General features: G+C 42.4%; 1 protein-coding gene across 4 annotated transcripts in view; it reads right to left on the minus strand.

Moving 5' to 3' along the window:
- Positions 1 to 1924: 1924 nt before the first annotated feature.
- Positions 1925 to 23047, minus strand: part of OAT (ornithine aminotransferase) — a 21360-nt gene continuing 237 nt past the window's right edge. For 2 of the 4 annotated variants that reach the window (XM_023730042.1, XM_023730044.1), the window contains exons 2-11: positions 18187 to 18225; positions 15375 to 15602; positions 12805 to 13029; positions 12601 to 12696; positions 9622 to 9749; positions 8649 to 8771; positions 7558 to 7686; positions 6639 to 6752; positions 5352 to 5496; positions 1925 to 3133 (exon numbers count right to left, since the gene is read on the minus strand). In XM_023730042.1, coding sequence (XP_023585810.1) covers positions 2973 to 3133; positions 5352 to 5496; positions 6639 to 6752; positions 7558 to 7686; positions 8649 to 8771; positions 9622 to 9749; positions 12601 to 12696; positions 12805 to 13029; positions 15375 to 15573 — 1320 coding nt within the window. In that variant the 5' untranslated portion in view covers positions 15574 to 15602; positions 18187 to 18225 and the 3' untranslated portion in view covers positions 1925 to 2972. Of the gene's footprint in view, positions 3134 to 5351; positions 5497 to 6638; positions 6753 to 7557; positions 7687 to 8648; positions 8772 to 9621; positions 9750 to 12600; positions 12697 to 12804; positions 13030 to 15374; positions 15603 to 18064; positions 18226 to 23047 lie in introns of those variants that run through there. The other 2 variants (XM_023730043.1, XM_004374923.2) reach the window with 2 other exon arrangements.

Genomic DNA, 23047 nt, shown 5'->3' on the forward strand with positions numbered 1-23047 from the left:
AAAAAAAAAAAAATCCCATTTGCAAGTTAATCAAAATAAAGGCTGCAAAGCTAATTAAAACTCCTCTAAACCATTGTACATGCACAAAACAGTGGAGTAAATCCTGAATTATGTTTTAAAGAGTTTTCCCTAAACGGACTAAGCTGCTTTAGTATATATTATTCATTTGAATGGCTCCTGCTGGTATTTTTAAGAATTCATCCCCTAAGTTTGAAATAAATGGAAATGCTTTCACACATACCCAGAGTCTCTCAACCAGGCTCCTGAGACAAAGTAGCCCCCCTCCCACTTGGGACTGCCTTCACTCCTGGGCTCCACTTACTATTTCAATGACCTAAAGCAAGTTTCTTTGCCTCTATAAGGCTTGTTTTTTTATCTGTAAAATTGGATATTTTAATAGTAAGTGAAACTTAACGCATTGAGAACAGAGCCTGGCACATACTATTTAATAAATGCTATTTTCTTTGACGTACTTTGGACATGTTATCAGGAGGGACCAGTCCCTGGAGGACATCGTGCTTGGTAAAGTAGAGGGTCAGCACAAAAGAGGAAGACCTTCAATGGGATGGATTGACACAGTGGCTCCAACAATGGGCTCAAAAAAGATGGCACATGACAGGTCAACATTTCATTCTGTTGTACATAGGGTCACTATGAGTCAGAGCTGACTTGACAGCACCTAACATTTTGTTTGAACCACTGCTTCACCTCAGGGGCTAACCAAATGCCTGGCATATAGTTGGTGTTCAAGTATTTTTCCAAATAAATGCACCCAGTAAAAAGTCCCATGAAGCCAGGACCCATGTTTGCCTTGCTCCCTGGTGGTCCTCAGAGCTAGCCAGTGCAGTGAATGACGGACACTCTGTCTGTACTCCACACCTGCTCTGCAATGGCTGTCAGCACCAACTAAACACGAGCATCCCCTGGAAAGCTTTCAGCAGACAGATGCCCAGGCCTCGCGCCCAGAGATTCTGATGTCACTGATTTGAGGTGGAGCCTGCATGTATTAGGAGCGCCCAGGTCTAATATTTGGGCAGCGTTAGAGCCACAGATGGAAACGTACAAGCCGCCCCCACCTGGTGCAGTCTCCCTCATGCAGAAATACGCTGCGGGAGGGCCCCGGGAACTTTAAATCCCTAGGACTCAATTCGTATGAGCAGACCTTCCTGTAACCGCTCACACATTTAAACTGAATCTTACTCATTAAGTGGCAGAAATCCACTCTGGGTACCAAAGACCCAGCTCCCACACTGCTAAGGATGTAACTCTTACAACCTGGGGGGGCGGGGGTTAGTGAGGAGCAAATCAGCACTGTTAAATTCAAAAGTTGAATTGGCAAATGTTGTTATATACATTTTTACAATAATTTAAAAAAAAACAAAACAGCAAAACATAAAAAGTTGAAAGGCCATGCCCTCTGACACACAGCAATCCATCTCGAAGAACTTATTCCACGGAAACACCCGATTGTGACGTTACAAATGGAAGGTGTCACAACAGGCTTTGTTTAAAACGCAAACTGGAAAACCACCCAATGGTCCCTCATATGGGATGAAATTATCATATTAAGTACTATAGCCATTTGCGAACGACATGTGTTTATAATTACCGACCTAGAAAAGCATCCCAGATATTCTGTTCAGGTAACAAGAGAAAAACAGAAAAGTTGCAAAACACCACACACAACGAAAAAAGGTCGAGTTATTTTGAAAAAGGAGGAGGGTGGATGATAAGAGATTTATTTTCTAGCTTTGTTTTCCTTTTATAGTTTCTATAGGTTACCAAAGAAAGCTAAAACTCTTAGAAAGCACATGGAATAAAGCCGGGTAAGAACATTCACAATGAGTTTAAAAAGTTACGTACTCGAAAAGACTGCAGTAATAGCACGCTCATCACAAAGTCAACATTTTCAATAGAAGCTTTATTTTAAATTTAAAGCAACTTTGGAAATAAGCATTTCTTTTTTTTTTTACAAATTATAATCAAACACTTAAAACATAATAATGGAATGTTAAACAGTATTTCTTCATTCAAAATAATGACATCCACAGAATACATCCCAGGATTGGCCAATATGAAGTTAACCCTTTTGTGACTCGGGGAACATACGGTATCTTACCCACTTTTTATGCCTCTGGAGTTCTCTAGGAGTATACTTTTCCCACTGAAAGTACTTGCTCCCTTCCAGTGGGGACGTGTGTAACACTGAAGGCAAAAGAAATGTTCATTGAAGCAAAATAGCTGGCGTATTAGGTAAAACCAGAGGTGATCCATGTACCCAAATGGAAGGTGCCCCGCAATAAAGCCTGTTATCCAAGACCAGTGGGCCAGACGGGCTCCCACAAATCATGTATTTTCATATGCTATTTCTCAAAATCTCTATTAACAACCAAAAATTTAAACACACTCAATGACTCAGCATGCATTCCACTACTGGAAACACATGGCGTCAACAAAAAATTCAAGGCAGAAAATAACAGGGTCTTGAAAGGGCTAAACTTACTTAAACCTATTATCTTATACATCTTAACCATTAAAACTTCCTAAAATTCAATGATTTGAATGATTCAACCACATATAAAGTTAAGCAAATCTTCTATATATTACCTCAGGGGTAACTTTTTCAAATATAAAACACTTATACAAGCAAACAATTTATTTAAAAAAAAGTATATAAATGATACTTCAAGGGCTTGATTAAAAGGCTGTCTGATAGATACATTTCACTTTAGAAAGCACACACAAAAGGAAAACACTTAAGAAAATGCAGATGCCACTACGTTGTCTTAGTTATATTACACAGCAAACTGCGGGTAAATAGATTTCCTTCTATATATGAACTAAAATAAAAAAAAAGTCCTTGGAGCAAAGTGGGAGTGGAATGTGCTGGCGTGGAGAGCAGAGTCTTGGGGACACCCAGGAACCACCTGTCTCCAGCCGGCTCGCAGGTGTCTTGACAACACTGACCACTCTCAGAAAGACAAGATGGTCTTGTGAATGATCTCGACGGACTCGCGGACCTCGTCCTCCTTGATCACAAGCGGAGGTGCAAGCCTGATGATATCGCCGTGGGTCGGCTTGGCCAGAAGTCCATTATCTCGAAGTCGGAGACACACCTTCCAGGCATCATAATCTAGAGAAAAACGGTCAGACACATGTGTTTGGATCAAGGGAAACTGTTCGAACGTTTGCACAGCTGATGTGCTACGGCCTAGTTGCAATACATGCATAGACAAAGTACAGCCTGGCAAAATGGAATTCTCAGTACCTGCTCCCAAAGGCAGCTTTCAAATGCAAGCTTGCTTTGTTCTTTATCTTAAAAACAAAGTCAGTCCCAGATTTTCAGCGAGCACCTATCTAGTGTTTAAATGGCACAATTAGATCATGTTTTTTGTTGGTTTTTCATAAATGAAAAAAAGAAGCTAAAAAATGTATGTGCTAAGATGCTGTATTAATCACACCATGAGGAATCAGTGGCAAAAGGCTTGGGTATGACATAGAGACTAACTGATGTAGAATAAGCCCTACTCAACCCACGATGAACACCCCATATTCCTACAACCGATCTGTGTCCTGAGCTTGTGTAATTACAGACTCGTTATATAGCAGTAATTCGGAACCCTGGCTGCCCATGAGAACCACCGAGAGGGCTGTGAGGATGGCTGGCACCCGTGCACCACTCAGACCCGGACCCACGAAATCAGAATCTCAGGGGTGAGGTCAGGCTTTGATTAACTTTTGAAAAGCTCCCCCAGGTGATTCTAAAGGGCAGCCAAGGTGGGAACCACTGCTTTTCAAGCAAATCCAGTAAAGAACCTTCCTTAGAGGTTGCAAATGATGCACTGAAAACATCACACTCGGTGCCTGACACCCACTGAGCAGGTGCCCAGCGGCAGCCGGCGTCGCTTTTACAATCAGCGGCATCATCATCTCATCACTGCTGCTCCCACCTCCTCCACCGACACACAAAGCCTTCAGTGAGGGAAGGACAGTGAAGGAAGGTGCTCTGTACAGACTTAAGAATGAACGTCAGCTCTTCATGTACTGCAAGACTAACTTAAAGCAGAATAGCAGCAAACGGCTTAAAGGAAAAACAGATCAAATTAGTTCAGCGTGCCTGCAGTGCAGTGAATTACTGTGTGTGGCTCTGCCAGCCACGCATGGTCTGGTGGCTCCCACAAAATGACTGGGTGGGACTATGCAAAGAAGGTGCTTATGGCCCACCAAGGGGACTGGACAGCATGGTACCATTGTGGGGGGTGGGACCATGAAAATAATGTCTATGGAACCCTAACGAGGGGATTGGTCAGTTTTGCCACCCTGCTAGGCTTAAAATGAGCCACCCAGAGCCAGAAAGGGGACCTCACTACCACCAAGACGAAGAGACAGGAGCGAAGCGTGTCCTTTGGACCAGGGATCCCTGTGCTGAGACCCTCCTAGATCCAGAGAGAGAGCTGTAACACCAGAGATGACGTGCGATGGCGAGAAGCAGTGGCAGAGAGACGGTGGCAGCAGAACAAGGAAACCAGCGGGAGACAGCGTGGTGGCCTTCCTGGCCCACAGAGCAAGGTGGCTACAGTGGGTGTGCCCCTCTACAGAGTGAGAGAGCTGAGCACCTTTGGACAGGAGGCTTCTCGGTGGAGTGGGGGGCCTCTGGGCACTTGTTGGCAGAGCTAGGCTTGCCAACCCACGGAGCTATGAGCACCTTTGGACAGGCTTCCCGGTGGAGGGGGGTGCCTCCAGGCACTTATTAGTGCAGCTTTGTAACACTTGCTCGAGCAGGGCATAGGCCAGGCCTGAGTGGGGGCCAAGGGGCCAAGAGAGGCCTGCCTGCAGGCACAGCCGAGAAGCTGTCCTGACCGAAGAACAGTATCCTGAGTTGTTCCTGATCCTGAATTGTAACCTGTTACTTCCCTAATAAACTCCATAATCCTGAGTATTGTCCATGAGTTCTGTGTGGCCATTGCAATGAATTATCGAACTCAGGAGTGAGTGCCATGGGAGAGATGGCTGGTGTAGGAACTGGTAAAAAGGTTGGAAAGAGGAGGTGTCTGACCTCCACCTCAGAGGAATCAGCCTTGGGCTGTTGATCCTGATTCTCCTTCTCCCTCATGAAGTTAGAGGAGGTCAGATGATGTCATTTTTACAGTGCCTTTGTGTAAGAAAGAGGTATATTTTTAATACCATTGATAAAATTATGAATCAGATAACACTCTGCCTAAAAGACTTGGACAATAGAAGGTCAGTCAACAGTTTCAAACAGAGGAACCCAATAACCAATTAAAACACCAAATGAATTTTAGCACTTCCTATAAAAGCAGTATCTGGAGTTAAACCGTGTATTTCCATACCTTTAGTTTCTCTAATAACGATAGCATTCAATAATCCTTTTCCTCTGACAGCAGATACGACATCAGAAGGTAGCTTCATGAGTTCATGTCTCAAGAGAGAACCCATTTTGTCTGCGTTTTCAGCCAAGTTTTCTTCTTCCAGGACCTATTTTTAAATAGAAAGTACACAAATGTTAAGACTGGCCTTTTGCTATTCTTTGGGAGTGTGGACTAGAAGCAAAGAAGAAATCATTCACTAAAGACTGGAGTCACCTCACTTCTATTTCATTTCTTCAATTCCTTTATTAGTTTAATTTGTAATTAAACATACAGAGGCTTGCTTAATCACAAATCCACTGTAAATCTGATTTTCTGGCAAAATAAGAGTATTCAAGTTTGTTTAAGCAATGGATATATTATTAGTTGAATAAATCCAAGAACTAAATTGTTCAACTACAAGAGAATTCCCTTAAAGTTTTCTTTCCCAGAAATTCCATCCTCAGAGAGTATATAATAATTTTACGTCCCTGGTAGGCATTTGGAAACCCTGGTGGCGTAGTGGTTAAGTGCTATGGCTGCTAACCAAAAGGTCGGCAGTTTGGAATCTACCAGGTGCTCCTTGGAAACGCTATGGGGCAGTTCTACTCTGTCCTATCTATAGGGTAGCTATGAGTTGTAACCGACTCAGCAGCAACGAGTTTTTTTTCGGGTTGGCAGGCATTTAAAGGATAATGCTGAAGTGTTTAAAAGCCACACCTGAGGGGGAACAAATGCCTCACTTGCTATGCAAATGAAGCCTGGCAGGTGAGAGCTGGCAGGTGGATCCCAGTGCGAGATCGCTGCTAGGACCCCCGCTGCTAGGACCCCCGGGGCACAGGCTCCACAGCCCCAGCCAACTGCAAACTCAGGAAGCCCTGGGAGGAAATCTAGTCTACCAGGCCAAGGTCAAGGAGCCCTGGTGGCACAAAGGGTTAAGCGCTCGGCTGCTAACTGAAAGGTTGGCGGTTGGAACCCACCCAGAGGCTCTGTGGGAAAAAGACCTAGTGATCTGCTTCCTAGGAAACCCAGTTCTACTCTATTACATGGGGTCGCTGTGACTCCACATCAACTGAACCACACCCAACAACAACAACAAGCCAAGGTCTAAACACTTTTTGAGAACGGCCCTCCCCTAAAATCTTTCCCCTGCGCTTCATGTTCTCTAACGTTGGGCCATCTTACCCAATTTCTTATTACACCAGTGGGGTCAAACTTAAAAGTCACTTCAACATTAAAGAAATGGACACTGTGTGGCCTGCTCCGTAGTACCTCGAGGGCTGTGATGGCCACTCGGCAGCCGAGCGGATTGCCGCCATACGTCGAGCCGTGTTCCCCGGGCTTGATGGTGAGCATCACCTCGTCGTCACACAGCACCGCCGACACCTGACAGACGACACAAAGAAATCACTCCCACGGAGCCCCTTACTCTCCGCACGCCAGGACACAAGTATTTATGAAGCTAGTATGAAACATGACCTAAGACTTCAGCAAGTAAGAGCTATATGCCTGCCATCTTAACTACCAAACTGAGTAACACCCTGACACGTTACAGACATGTCAGGCACACTTCAGTGGCACAGAACAAGAGAATTTTGAAACTAAAAAGATGAACGCTGTTTCTGTAATGATATGATTCACGATCCTTTCCACTTTCAAGATGAAACGCTTCATTTAACTGCTTAGAAAACAATGTCAAGCACTCTCTTCAGCGAAACAGCTTATCAGCCCGTTCAGCAAGTGTCTATACTTCAGAGTCCTTTAATCCACTTCCAATGATTGGCGAAGAATAGCAAACCCAAGGAAAGAACGACAACACAGCATTAACTTTTCAATGTCTAAGTCCATTGGTCATGGTTTAAACACTCAGTTGGTAGAGCCGTGTTTCTGCACACTGGGGAGAAAAGCAGAGGAGCCTATAGGGGCACTTTTGGGGGTAAAATGTCCCCACCCCAATCGAATGCCAAAGCAAACTCACACACAATCCTCAGTCAATGTTAACTAAGCGGGTCCCCCACTGGAACCATGAAACGTGTTCATTACAGACATTCCAGGTGGCCTACATATAGTTTGCTAAGAAACAACGAACGGTCTGAAAGGCATTAGGGTCTCAATCAACTGGTGCAAAAATATTTGAGGAGAGTATTTCATGGGAGTAGAGAATGGAGAGAGGATGGAACAGCAAACTTACAGGGTATAAGCCCCCAGAAAGGGCCTTGCCAAGGAGGATTATGTCCGGTCTCACATTTTCATGATCGACAGCCAGCCATCGGCCAGTTCTGGCCAATCCCGTCTGTATTTCATCAGCAATAAACAGAACCTACGGGAAGACAACACCACAGCATTAATTATCATTCTAGTTCCACGGGGAAAACAGTGATCTCCGCTTCACTTTGCTCCCCACTAACATGTAAGCCTGACATGCCCTCAGACTTGAGAAAGCGCGTTAACTATCCACGATTTCAGTAGTGCCCTACGGAACGCCTATGGACACACCCATTGTTCACACTGTCAGGTCACTGTCTCCTCAGGCAGTCTCCCACTGCTCTACACAGTGGGAAGGCAAAGAGGGTTGGGGGGCGGGGTGTTGGGATATAACTACTCTCTGGAAACAACTCATTTGTTTATTCTACAAACATTTATTAAATAATTACTAAGTGAGAGAACTGCCCGATGGAAAGCTATGACTTGGAACAGACTCGATGGCAACAGGTTTAATATCAGCCCTAAGGAGCCCAGGTGCCGCAATGGTTAAGTGCTTGGCTGCAAACCAAAAAGTTGGCAGTTCAAACCCACCAGGCGCTCTGCGGGAGAGAGACCTGGCAATTTGTTTCCTTGAAGACTATAGCCTAGGAAACTCTACGGGGCAGTTCCACTCTGTCACACGGGGTCGCTATGAGTCACAATTGACTCGACTGCACTCAACACTAACCACAATGTTAGCCGTGGTGGAAGGGTGAAGAGGTTACATTTTGGAGCAGGAGGCTATAACAAAGGGCTCTGGAAGGATTTGGACTATAGATAAAGATTAAGAGTGAGACACGGTCAGGGCCAGGAAGTCTGCATCTCTGGCCTGGGCACAGCCAGTGTTGAGCGGCAGTAAAATTTCAGCCACTGTGCAGGTTGCCGACACAGAACACTGGCAAGCTCTAAAGCTCTGAGAAGAGGTCCCCTTCTAGTGGAAAGGTAATAATCTTTGCATTTCTCCTATCAGCAGAATCCTACGAGACGCAGGCAGCTGGGCCCCAGGGTCGCGCATCAAGGATGTTCAGCATGGAGGACCTGGTGCCGGGTGCAGAGTTCTCGGACGCCCGTCAGGTAACCCGGCTCTGGCACAATAACGCCTGCTTCACCCTGAATGGGTTCTACCATAAACGCAGCCACGGTCGGATCCTGAAGAGCACGCTATAAAAAAATACGAAAGGAGGAAAAACAAAAAAAAGAATAAGTTTTAATAACTTCCTTGCTACCCTGCTTGGAAATTTGAAATCACATACTGTACATATTTTCGTTAAAAAAAAGTATGCAAATCAAGTTTTCCCACTAACTTATATTCTGCTTTCACAAGTATAACATTTCTGACTGACATTCAATTACCAGAAGCTCCAAATACTTCAGCTTTAAGCTACTCTGTCCTATATTTTCTAATATATAGTTAAATTCATTGTAAATAATAAAACTGACAGTCTTTTAAATTCACTTTAAATGACTTTTTATTTTATTTTACAAGTCTCCTATTCATCATTATAAAAAGCTAGCTGAAAATTAAGTTAATTTTATCTAGTAACTAGACAGACAATATCCAAGTTAACTGTTATGCAGGATACAAATCTAAACTGGTTGGTTGGTTGTAAGGATTAGACCTTATGTTGGAAACTAACCGCCCATTACAGAGAATACAGCTGAAACCTTGGCCTACTTTAAATAAGATAAAATTCTACTATACAGTCACATAATATATTTTTAATTCATATATTCAACTAGTATAATTTCTGTTCACTATGTGCTAAGTGAAGGAGCCCTGGTGGCGCAACGGTGAAGCGCTGAGCTGCTAACTGAAAGGTCGTGGTTCGAACCCACCAGTGGCTCCATGGGAGAAAAGACCCGGCGATCGGCTCCTGTAAAGATTACAGCCTAGGAAACCCTATGGGGCAGTTCTACTCTGTCATATAAGGTCACTATGAGTGGGAACTGACTCAGTGGCACACAAAAACAATAACAACATGTGCTAAGTACCATGATACTAACGAAGTACCTCAAGAGCAGGGAGGTCATTATAGGGAATGATTTCGAAACCTGGCATAAACGGTCCAAAACCATCATAACTGGTTGGGTCTGTGGAACTGGAGACAGCAGACAATGTTCTACCCCAAAAGTTTCCAGCTGGAAAAGAGAAACAAACACAGATTATCTCAAACAAATCCCCAAATTTAATAAACAATGCCCCTGCCCCCCACAAAAGTACCTTAGGAAGTCTGATTTAAAAAGAAAAGTCAAGCGTTTGCTTTAGCACTTTCATTTGTGAACACAAAAGCCGACAGGAAGCACCATGGTTCTTGAGGTCTGGCGTTACAACTGCTATTTCGTACACTTGTCCACTGAGCCTCCAGACTGTAATATATGCCCCTGAGGAGAGGCCCTTGTCTCTTCTTTCAAGAATCCCAACCCCGATACCAAACCCTGACAATCGAGGCACTCAACATGTGCTTTTTAAGAAATGGTGCATTTATAACAGCGATATGAGAAAGAGAATCTTCTTCATAGAGAATGAACAGCTTTCCTTTTAAAAACCCAATACTGCAGGCTAACTAGTCTACAAAATGCATTTTAAATTTCATTTGGAGAGAATGTTCTCAGGCAACCTAAACACCTTCTCTTGTGCGTTCCTTGATATTATAATCTTTACAATGCTAAATGACAGACATCTGCCTTTGCCCAGGAACCTTTTTTATCCATTATTTATTTCATTAATACATTTGACTGAGTGGTTACTATATGACAGGTATGGTTCTAGGTGATCAAGACTGGCATACAATGGTGATCAAGATTCGCCAGGGCCCCTGCCCTCAAGGAGCTTACATTCTAGTAGGGAAGAAACACCAAATAACATAAACCAATAAAACAAGTGAAGAAGGTCATTCAGCCCGGGTTAAATTCAAGGCCGGAAGTAAACCATGGAGAGGGTCAGAGGCTGGCCTACCTTCCCACCACCTCTGCTGGCAGCAGTTCACTGGAGCCAGGACTGAAGTACTACATTCTGACTTCACAGCATCTCTAAACACTACTCTTGCAAAGCCTCTCTCAGCTCTGCCTAATCCCCACCCTACTCGTCCACAAATCACAGCATATGGATTTTGATCCAGGTTGTGTAAAAAAAACACACTGACTGGGCCATGAGTCTATTCGCTCTCTTCTTTAGCCTCAGGAACCGCGTCCTCCGTAACTCACCCTTCAGGTTTAAGGGACTTACAGTTGGGAAGAGTCTTCCTCTGTCTCTCCACCCTACTGACTCACCAGCTTCTTTCAAAGCTCAGGTGAAAACATCTCTGCGCCATCTGCTACTATTAAAGAGACTGGGTACAGTCTGTACGATGAAAATCACCAAAAATACCATTTTTGCTTGCAAGGGAGTTACGCTGCCCTACAACTAAAGCATGAAACTTTAAAATGGCAGTACAGAGCTGTGCAAAGATTTCTTCTTCTTTGGAAACATTAATCTGTCGCCCTCAAATACCAATTATTGTTGGCCATCAGTTGAACTCTGAATTCTATTACGTCAAAACCAAAACCAAAACCAGTTGCTGTTGAGTTGATCCCAACTCATGGTGACCCCATGTGTCACAGTAGAACTGTGCTCCACAGAGTTTTCAGTGGCTGTTTTTTCAGAAGATCACCAGGCCCTTCTTGGATGGACTCAAACTGCCAATCTTCCTGTTAGCAGAGAGCACATTAGCTGTTTGCCCCACGCACTGACTCTTCTATTACAATGAAGGGTTTATAATTTAACTGCATGTGTTCACAAGGCAAAATATTTAAGCATTATTAGAAAACATGAATTTTGACCATGTGCAGTGACAAATCTATACATGCTTTGTGTTTTAAAAATTAAAATCAAAGCTTTAAAAAAAGTCAAAACCTATCATTTGAACATCATTATAAAGATTCTGTCATGGATTGAATCATGTCCCCCAGAAAATATCTGTCAACTTGGCTAGGCCATGATTCCCCGTATTGTGTGAGTGTCCACCATTCTGTTATCCGATGTGATTTTCCTATATGTTGTAAACCCTATCTCTATGCTGCTAACGAGCTGGGATTACAGTTGGTTATGTTAATGAGGCAGGACTCAATCTACAAGATTAGGTTGTGTTTTAAGTCAATCTCTTTTGAGATATAAAGGAGAGAAGCGAGTAGAGAGACAAGGGACCTCATACCACCAAGAAAGCAGTGCTGGGAGCAGAGCTCGCCCTTTGGACGCAGGGTCCCTGTGCAGAGAAGCTCCTAGACCAAGGGAAGATTGATGACAAGGACCTTTCTCCAGAGCCAACAGAGACAGAAAGCCTTCCCAAGGAGCTGGCACCCTGAATTCTGACTTCTAGCCTACTAGGCTATGAGAGAATAAAGTTCTCGTTGTTAAAGCCATGTACTTGTGGTATTTCTGTTATAGCAGCACTAAATAACTAAGACAGATTCTAAAAATCTGATTATATCGCCTCGATCAACTGCTATTCTCCCCAACCAGTAGTTGTTATTCTTATCAACCGTTCCTAAAACTGTAAGGAGGAAAACTTCAGCCCTCCTCATCCCAACAGCTTTAAGAAGACCTCAAATATTAAAATTCAAACTTTGTATCATACCCAGAACACGGCCCACTCCAACATAACCCAACCCAACAACCTAACAAAAGTCTCCCACTGGGAAAGCCAGCTAATTAACTGGAAAACTGCTATGGAAAAAAATGAGGTAAGTAGATAATGAGAAATTAAACCATACAGTCACTCATTTTGGGGAGGGAGGCACAGGGAACTATTCAGGAGAGAAAATTTCCATATATGAAGAAATAACTTGGAAATAACCCAAGATGAGGAAGTCCTTCATTAATTTTTAATGAAGTGTTCAGCAAATAAAGTACCATGGATGAGGCAAACACATTAGAGCTATTTCATCGGTAACTTAAAACTGCCAATGACATTATACGCTTAAATGACAGCAGTTAATGTTTAATTTCACATACCTGCAAAAATGATCTTTGCTTTGTATTTCTGAATACCCTTGACCGTATAGCCCCATTTACGAGCAAGTTTGCAGGCTGTCTCTCCAGCCTCCACTCCTATCAAAAGGGAAAAAAAAATTCAGGTTTAAAAGATGTTTTAAAGTCTCCGAAGATGAGATTTATTTCTTGGGTTATATATAACAACAGAAGAAGAAAAGATTTTACCTGTATTCATAGGGAGAACCTTGTGGTAGTTGAAAAGCTTGGTAACGTACTCTTCGTATTCACCAAGTACGTTATTGTAGAAAGCCCTAGAGGTCAAGGTCAATTTGTCTGCCTGACTTTTCAGAGCATCCACAATCTTTGGGTGGCAATGTCCTTGGTTGACAGCACTGTAAGCACTCAGGAAGTCAAAATATTTTCTGCCTTCTATGTCCCATACGTAAATACCTAAAATACGTAAGAAAAAAAGAATTTTAGAAAACTACCAGATATGTAAAGTTCAAAAATGCACCCTGCTAGCAAGCCCTCTGAACACCTACACAGAATCTCCATTTAATATACAATTCTGGTTAAGGACTGTTTCAGCTCAAGCATGATAAACTTTACAAGGAATTATCAAGGAATTATATTTTATCTGTCAAGCTTCAAAATACATGTTTAATAAGCATAACATGAAAAAGATATAAACCCTGGAGTAAAACCGTTACCTAATTCTAACGTTAAAGAGCCAAAACTGGAATGTAAAGGCAGAGATGTTACAAAGAACAGATAAACCATGAAAAGTTGTCTAGAGATGATAAAATGGATTGGGAGCTAACACCGAACTCACACCATGTACTATATACAAGCTCTGTGTTAGGTGCTTTCGTGCATTATCTCAGCAAAAACACCCTTATGAGAGTCTGCTGCCGTCGGCTGTACCAAAAAAAAAAAAAGAAAAAAAACAAACCCGTTGCCGTCGAGTCAATTCCAACTCATAGTGACCCTATAGGACAGAGCAGAACTGCCCCATAGGGTTTCCAAGGAACGGCTGGTGGATTTGAACTGCCAGCCTTTTGGTTAGCAGCTGGGCTCTTAATCACTGTGCCACCAGGGCTATAGAGGCCTAGATTACAGAACTAGGCTAAGTTAGCACGTGTGGAAACAGGACCTGCGTCCAGGCAGTCACACCCTGCTACCGTAAGGGAAGAATATTTTTGTAAACCAACTTATTTCCAAATGTACAACACAGAAATCTAGATTTTCACGTGTTCAGAGATCTATCTCTATTACAGTACTGATTCCAAATAAAATACAGGTGGATGACAAAAATGGTTTATACTTCCATCTTCTGGCCCAAAGCTAAGTAATACATTTTGGTTTCAAATGGTTAAGGCTGTTATATCAAATCTGGATAAAATCACCATTTGGCAATAATCAAACCATCATAGTAAGAATTTATTCAGGCAAGAATCGTTAGTGGATGCTAAAACTTCTTTTGCTACAAAGGACAACTACTGAACCTGAATAAGGTCTGTAGATTAAATCATGGTGCTGTATCAAGGTGAATTTCCTGATTTTGATAATTACATAAGGTTATGTAAGAGAAAGTCCTTGTTTTTTAGGAAACGCACACTAAGTATTCTGGGGTAAAGAGGCATCATGTCTGCAAGTTACTCTCAAACAGTTTAGAAAAATATATGTATGTACACTCATGGTGTATGCCTCTGTGTGTGTGTGTGTGTGTGTGTGTTGTGTGTGTTGTGTGTGTGTAGAGAGGAGACACGAAAACAAATGTGGTAAAACTTCAGCATTTGGGAAATCTGGTGGGGGGTAAAAGAAAATTCTTTGTACTTCTGTTTTTGTTTGTTTTTTCACTTATGTTCCTTTGCCTTATAATAATTTATTAATAATACTATTATTAGCAACCAGAAAGAAATGCAGAGAAGTTTACAATTTAAAAGAATATTGTATATGTGATTTCATCTGACCCTGGTAGCAACCAGCATGTTCTCTCTTTCACTATACATTTTATAGGTTAAGAAATGTTAGACAAAAAGACAGTCTAAGCTTATTCAGCTAGTAACTGGCAAGGCTGAACCTAAACCCAAGCTCTTTTAGCCCTCGCTTCCCTAGGTTTTTTGGGTTTTGCTATTGTTGTTGAGAATATACACAGCAGAACATACACCAATTCAATAGTTTCTACATGTACAATTCAGTGACACTGATCACATTCTTAAAGTTGTGCAACCATTCTCATCCTCCTTTCCCAAGTTGTTCCTCTCCATTAACATAAACTCACTGCCCCCAAGGCTCCTTATCTAATCTTTTGAGTTGCAGTTGTCAATTTGATCCCACACAGACAGTTCTTAAAAGACACGATGCTCAAGGCAGACATTCTTTATTAGTTAAGTGCAACTACTGTTTGGTTTTCAGAAGACTTCAGGAGATATTTTTGGTGTAAGGTTTATGTACTACTTTTGTAGCTTCTCTTTCTTTGAGTCTAAAATTATGCCAAAATAAAAAGAGAAAACAATGTTAGCAATACGACAGTACTTTACTAATGTATCTTCTACTCCCCACTGGTAAGATCCATCACGACCAAGATCAATGAGTTCCTCTTTGTATGCCCGCAGCACCTAACACAGCATTATGAGATGCTCAATAAACGTCGTATTAATGTATCTACAATACAGAAATTAAATGCATCTGGAAAAATGTATATGGAGAAAAACATAAAAGCAACTCATTTTTTAAAGAGTCCAAGCCAAAAAATAAAAATATAAAAAAACCTAGGTTAACTTGAAATGTACCTTTTCCTTTCTCCAGGGCTACAGGTAAAGGGTGGTAGTTGTGTGCACCATATTTAGATTCCCGTTCAAAAATGTAATCAGAGGATACAGGGCCTTGGACTGTTTTTTTAGTTGCAACGGATACAGCAGAAGCCACTGAAGAATGAACTCCCCGGCGAAGCAGAGCGACAGTCTGCAAACGTGCTAGTTTGGAAAGCATCGTGTCCGTCAAGTAGGAATGCTACAGATCTGTCCAAAGAAAAGAGAAAAGTCATCAACAGTGAGAGTCTTTCCAGAGTTCACGCATGTTGACTCATTAAATATTTGTTGGGCATCTATCACATGTCCAGCAAAGAATTAGGAAAATGATAGAGAACTAAGAGACCTGGCCCTTGCCTTTGGGAAGCTTGGAAGCCAACAAGGAGAGCAAATACATAAATATTTACAATAAAACTTAACAAGTGCTACAATGGGAATGAGTACAAAGTGCTAAGGTTGGAAGAAGGCAAACAGAATATGTAAGAAAAAAGATGGACGGGAGGGCAGGGGCTTTTACTTCTCACTTACACCCTTCTGTACACCACTGGACAGTTTTATCATAGACAGACACACATATATACTTTTTTTTTTTTAAGTCAGCAGTGCTAAGAGAACATCAAAGACAAAGGAACTCACTCTAGGGGAGTTAGGCAAGGCTGTAGAGAAGAGGCTCTCAGGAGTTGGTACCTGATCTTACAGACTGAAGAACCATTCACGAAGGTATTTAATGCAGGGCTGTGACACTACCAGATGGTTAAGACTGCAGGGCAGAGGCCAGGGGCAGGGCACCAGGGGAGAGTCATGGGGATAGGAGACAGGCAGGCAGGCTTGAGAACCATTTTCATATCAACTCTATCCTTGCATGTAGGGGTTGAAGGCATGAAAGAAGAATTTGGTTTCTACAAAGATGATTGTTAGCTGCCATCAAGTCGGCCCTCACGCACAATGGAATCAGACATTGTGATCCACAGGGTTTTCATTGGCTGATTTTTTGGGGCAGATCACTAGGCCTTTCTCCCTAGTCTGTCTTAGTCTGTTCAGCATCATAGCAACATGCAAGCTGGGAATCAAACCCAGGTCTCCTGCATGGAAGGTGAGAATTCCACCACTGAACGACCACTGTCCCCCACAAAATAACAGCGACCATCATTAAGGGAAAACAACAGGTGTGTGGGGGGAGTGACTTATCGAGGGTCGTTGTTGTTAGGTGCCGTCAAGTCGGTTCCGACTCATAGTGACCCCGTGCACCACAAAACGAAACCCTGCCCGGTCCTGCACCATGCTCACAGTCGTTGTTATGCTTGAGTCCACTGTTGCAGCCACTGTGTCAATCCATCTCATTGAGGGTCCCTTCTCTTTTTCACTGACCCTCCACTTTGCCAAGCATGATGTCCTTCTCCAGGGACTGATCCCTCCTGACAACATGTCCAAAGTACGTGAGACGTAGTCTCGCCATCCTTGCTTCTAAGGAGCATTCTGGATGTACTTCTTCCGAGACAGATTTGTTCATTCTTTTGGCAGTCCATGGTATATTCAATATTCTTCGCCAACACCGCAACTCAAAGGCGTCAATTCTTCTTTGGTCTTCCTTATTCACTGTCCAGCTTTCGCATGCATAGGTAATTGAAAATACCATGGCTTGGATCAGGCGCACCTTAGTCTTCAAGGGGACATCTTTGCTTTTCAACACTTTAAAGAGGTCTTTTGCAGCAGATTTGCCCAATGCAATGTGTCTTTTGATTTCCTGACTACTGCTTCCACGGGTGTTGATTGTGAACCCAAGTAAAATGAAATCCTTGACAACTTTATTGAGGGTGGGAAAGGCTTATTAAGCATAACACCAAAAACACAAACTGCAAAAGCTAAAATCTGATATTTAGCAAATATCTGTAGGTCAAAATTATCATATAAAAGCTGAAGGACAAAAAGAGTAGAAACAAGTGTTTTGCCATTTTTAACAGCCTTTGAAGAACGTTTACAGTAGGTGATCAGACCAGAAAAAAACACAAAAGATGAAAGCAGGAAATTGTTGAAAGAAACACTCTACTCTGCCATGAGGATTATGCTTCTGGAAAACTTATCCCAAAAAATCTGCATCATAAAAGCGACCGTTTGAAGAGAAAAGGTTAATCAGGAACTACAGAAGATCAGACTACACTAAGTTATCTGTATGAATTTTGGTAGTAAGGCCCATCATCTGGGCATCCTAACAAACTGGCATTTACTCACATATGATGATGTATCTCAGAGGCCAGCCTTCTCCCTCCCAGTCACCACCCGCCCTATCACTAGCCTCCACCATGGTGCCTCACGCCCTGTTTTGTATCCCATTTTACCACTAATCATCGTGAGAAGCCATCAAATAAAGACTGAGCTATGGAAGAAACGAAGAATAAAAAAGAATCAGAGAACAAACATAGTAATCATGTCTGGGGGAAAAAAAATGGTTTTTAAAGATAAATTCAAGATCAGTAGAAAATGGCCAAAAACTAGGCATATTTAAGGCATATTTAGTATTACCATCAATACTTATTTTTAAAAAGACAACTCATGTTTCAAAAGAACTCCATCAGTGACAACCTAGGCCTTTTCTCACGCTTGGTTTGAGTGGCCAGATTTAAAAAAGCATCATACTTGACATTTGGCCTACTTGCCTTTCAACTTGACCCTACCTGGTAAATCCAGTATGTTCAGGAATGCCCAATTACTAAACAAAATCCGGAACTTCGGTTTGCCAAAGCCTCACCCACTATCCTTTCTTCCCACGGTTCAGACTAGAATAAGGAATTTTAACCTGAGATCCAGGGACAGGCTTCAGAGGGTCCAATAGCTCCTGAAATAAAATGCAGAATTATATGCATAAGTGCATTTTTCTAAGGAGATGGTCCATAATTTTCACTAGATTTATCTCAAAGAGGTATACACCACCAACAACAAAAGTTATATAAGAATCATTAGGTTCGAGGTGGCTGCTAGCAAAAATGCCGAAGTATCTAATTCTACTAAATAAAACTTTCCCAGAATACTACTGCTAAGTTTAAAACATTGATTTTCACCTTTGTTTCCTGGGCTCTTCCTGTTCTACTCAGGAAGAATTAATGCTCTATCTGACCAAGTAAAAAACTAATGTAACAAGACCTTGATTTTACCTATCAAATTAGCAAGGAGGCACAGTGACGTGTTGCACGATACTTAATGGTCCTCTGAATTGAAACAACTTTCTCAAAAGAAATGTAGCCACAATAGAAGCCTGAGAAATGTTTATACTCTTAGACCAATAATTTCACTGTCAAGTCTCAGGGATGTAGAGAAACACTCGTACATAAAAAATGGCCAACGATATTAGAATGGTTGACATACCAAACCAAACTCATTGCCAGCAAGTCGATCCTGACTCATAGCGACCCTACAAGACAGAATACAACTGCCCCATAGGGTTTCCCAAGCTGTAACCCTTATGGAAGCAGACTGCCACATCTTCTTCCCACAGAGTGCCTGGTAGGCTTGAATCGCCGACCTTCCAAGAGAGCAGCTGAGTGTTAACCACTGCGCCACCAGGGCTCTTTTTGTTGACAGTCACACACACAATTATGTATAGCTATTTAGGATAATCTGAGTTTTCAATGACATGGAGAGATGTTTTAGGATATATGTAAGTGAAGAAAATAAAACGTGATCCACAGAATGATCGACTATGCAAAAATCAAACCATAATGAAGAGAAAAACCGCAAGGACAGGCACAGAAATGTTCACTCTGGTTATCTATTTTCCTGCACTTTCTACATTTTCCCCAATAACCATGAATGACATTTACAATCAAAAAAAATACTTCAAATGAAACTGGATGTCCGCCTGGGTTGTCATGTTTAGACAAAGAGGAGAAAGCGTAGGCAAGAAACCGCGAAGAGGAAAAGAAAGAATTTAATAAGCTCTGAGAAAACAGAGCGGTTAAAAGAAAGGCAGAAGCCACCACCCCTGGAAAGTATAGCTCAGCTGTCTGTAGGGGATGAGTTCGAATCCTAAAATAAAAACTATCCTTCATGATGATTTTCCTGTCAAGGTCTATAGCGTTGTGCCTCTATCAAAACCAGGCAGAGAGGCACCAAAAAACGGTCGTATTAAAAAAGAATACCCAAAACCCTCTAAATGGCATCTTTTTAGTTAATTAACGGGTTGATACAACACTGCAAGTGAAAGAAATCTTTGAGATTACTGTATCTAAATTCCACATTCTCATCTTATACTAGGAAATTACAAACGTTCAGCTAATTCCAAACATAAAAAGGCCATTTATCTGCCGAGTTCAGGCAGTTTTGTTGAAGAATAACTGTAACGTACTGACAAAATCGTAACATTCCAAACATTGTTAATACTCATTACATTAAGGTTTTGTCAAGATGAACTGAATATTTAGTTCAACTGGGAAAGGCCCAGCAGTTGGGTGGGTCATGGCGTACAGGACTCTGTAAGCACATTTTTATTAAAGAACCTTCTGTGTTCAAGTTACTGCACTTGGCACTATAGAGGAAATATTAGACCAGAATTAAGAAGGGCTTTAAAAATAGCCAACCTCACCATTTTCCTCTTCCAAAAAGGCCTGGACAACCAGGGTAGCAGAGTGGCGAGTCCACAGGCTTTGGAGTCAGAAGGGGCAGGAGTTTAAATTCTGGCCGTGGCACTTGGGAGTAGCTTTGGTTCATTTTGTCAATCTTTTGGAGCTTCAATTTTCCCATTTCTAAAATGAGGTTGGAGCCATTCAAGAGCATAAAAAGCCAAAACCAAACCCACGGCCATCAAGTCGATTCCAACTCACTGTGACCCTGTAGGACAGAGTAGAACTGCCCCGCAGGGTTTCCAAGGCTGTCATTTTTACGGAAGCAGACTGCCACGTCTTTCTCCTGTGGATTGGCTGGTGGGTTTGAAGCACTGACCTTCCGGAGGGCAGCCGAGAGCTTTAAACACTGCACCACCAGGGCTCTTTTCAAAAGCATTATTGAGATTTAAATGAGTTCACATTAAAGTGCCAAACTGAGTACAAAATGGCCACTCAGTCAATTAGTTCCCTTCCTCCCTTAAGCCCACTAGCTAATTTCCACAGTATAAAAATCAGCAGTTCCATAGCTACCTTTGTAAGCTGGGTTTTTTGTTCTTAAGAAATAAATAAAATTTTCTGTTGATCTAAAATTTAAAAAAAAAAAATCAAAAAACAAAGACAAGAAGAAAATTACCTGCAAGCCCACATCTCAGGGATAACCATTAACTTTTTGTTATTTTCTATACATATGCATTACATGCATTGGCCTTTTTTTCACCCTCCCCTATAGAATTTACCACATAAGACTCTCTTGAAGACTCCCGGGTTCCTTGTAAAGGCTTCCGTCACAGGTCCTAACACTTCAGGACACTTGTTTTCATGCCTGCTCCCACTAGCTATAAGCTCCTTACAAGGACAGTAACCATGTCTTAAAATTCACTTTGCGGCCCCGGAACTTAGGCCAGGTTCTGGCCTTTCACGGGCTTTCTTTGCTTGCCCGATGAATAAGGTCATCCCTAAATAGACACACTTAAGGCTCCGGAAGGAGTGAAGGCAGCAGTAGGAAGGAGCAAGATCAACACTGTAGATGACTGCACCATGTATCCCTGACCAAGCAGAGTCTAACATTCTCTCAGCGCTCACCAGATTGAGCCAAGATTTGTAGTCCAAATTCTCTGTACCAGTGTAACTGCTGTCAGGCCCATACTCAGGTCCTGAAAATGAGAACAAATTGCTACTGACAAGCAAAAATGTTAACAAAGGATGTTTAAATAACCCACGTGATTTTTACACAGTCCTTCTTCAGCCTATCACTACTCTCGTCTTCTACCCAACCCACCCTTTCTGCACTGGAACATCCCTATAACAGAATTTCCATAAAACGCTACATTTGGAAGAGTTTGTTTTGCCTACACTATTAAATACTATTTCCTTAAATCACTCCAAAACATAATCAGCACTAAGTCTTCAAAAAGTCACCTGAAATACTCAACTTGAATAAATCTGGTTTTACTACACTTGCCAAATATTTACTTTACTCTAGATAACCATTCACAAATATGGGCCTTTTTTAAAAAGTTCTCCAACAAAAACTTTCTTTACATAATCAGAATGTGGACTAAAATTCAACTCAAGTGCATCACTGGTCAACACCACAAGCCTTACTACTGAAAAACGACTGACTGCACCCCACACACACCTCCAATCTTCGGTCCATTCACCACTATTTTAAAATGCAGGAGATGTGACCCATCCTCAAGAACTCAGTAAAAGGTATAAAATATGCACACAAATAACTGCAATAAAGGTAATGGGGAGGCGGCTGGAAACCCTGGTGGCCACCAGGCACTCCTTCGAAACTCTCTGGGGCAGTTCTATTCTGTCCTATAAGGTTGCTATGAGTCGGAATCAACTCTATGGCAATGGGTTTGTTTTTTTATGATAGGGATGTAACTTATAAGACAGCCTCTTTGGATGAAAAATTCCTTTAAAAGATTTTTTTTACTATTTAAAGTTATACTGGTTTACTTATTTATTTGGGGGGAATGCAGAATTAATCTTTAAACAGTTTCACTAAATGAAAAATTGTAAACCCAAAACAATAAAGAAGCTTTTTTAATTTAAATCTAGGTTTTATTAAAAGATTCTGCATCTTCTTCATAATCAGGAACTAGATTCTCTAAAGATGGAAATCAGGATATTCTACTGAAAAGAGTTTATTGTTTATTGCAAATAAGTAAGGGAGACAATTTGGACTACAAATCTAGAGAACAGTTCCAGGTTCAGACTGAGAGAACTAGGTTTACTACAGAAACCCTTACAATCCTTAAGAAAGATTGAGAATTGATAAATGGGAGATTAGTAGTTTACTAAACCCCCTCAGGGTAAAGCCACTTCATTCCGAGGAGCCACCTCCTTTTCGCCCTTCTCAATTTACCATCCCAATTATCAAAAAGGTGCATCTGGACACCTGAACTAAACACCAAGAAGGTTAAGATATAAACAGTAACAGAGGGAGGAGGCTGGGGGTCACTGAGAACATGCTTCCACCAAATTCCACCAGAACTGACTGAACGTTGCAAAGGAACTCTCAGGATGAAGCAAGCCTTCCTGCAAATCCTCTTGGCCTCAATCGCTGACACCATCTAATCCCCCTGCACGTTACAGTGAAGCGTAGCTTTACTTCCGTAAATCTTTATTTGGAAAAAGGCTGGTGGGGAAAAAGAGAGAGAGAGGTGGGGGAGGAGGGGAGTGGGCAGGTTTAGCAGCAGCGCAGGGGCGGTCGGGAGGGCTCCGGATCCCTTCTCACTAGTATCCATCAGCGCCCCTCGTCCCCAAAGCAAAGGCAAAAACATTCACTGAGTAGTTCCCCGGGATCCAGGGCGCGCCCTCCCCGCCGACCTCGGGAAGCTCGGTGCCGGCAGCGCCCTGCAGCGTGGGCTCAAGGAGGCCCGGCCCCGCCCAGCCTGGCCCGCGGAGGTGCCACATCCACAGCCTCTCCTCCTCCCGCCCTCGCCCGCCGCCGCCGCCGCCGCCAGGCCAGGGATGCCGGGACCCCCGGAGCAGGATGCCAGCTCCCTGGGCCTGGAAAGCGGGCCGGGGTGCCCGCGCCTGCCCAGG

The sequence above is a fragment of the Trichechus manatus genome, unplaced genomic scaffold (assembly GCF_000243295.1).
Source record: "Trichechus manatus latirostris isolate Lorelei unplaced genomic scaffold, TriManLat1.0 scaffold00031, whole genome shotgun sequence".
In the NCBI taxonomy this organism is placed as follows: domain Eukaryota; kingdom Metazoa; phylum Chordata; class Mammalia; order Sirenia; family Trichechidae; genus Trichechus; species Trichechus manatus.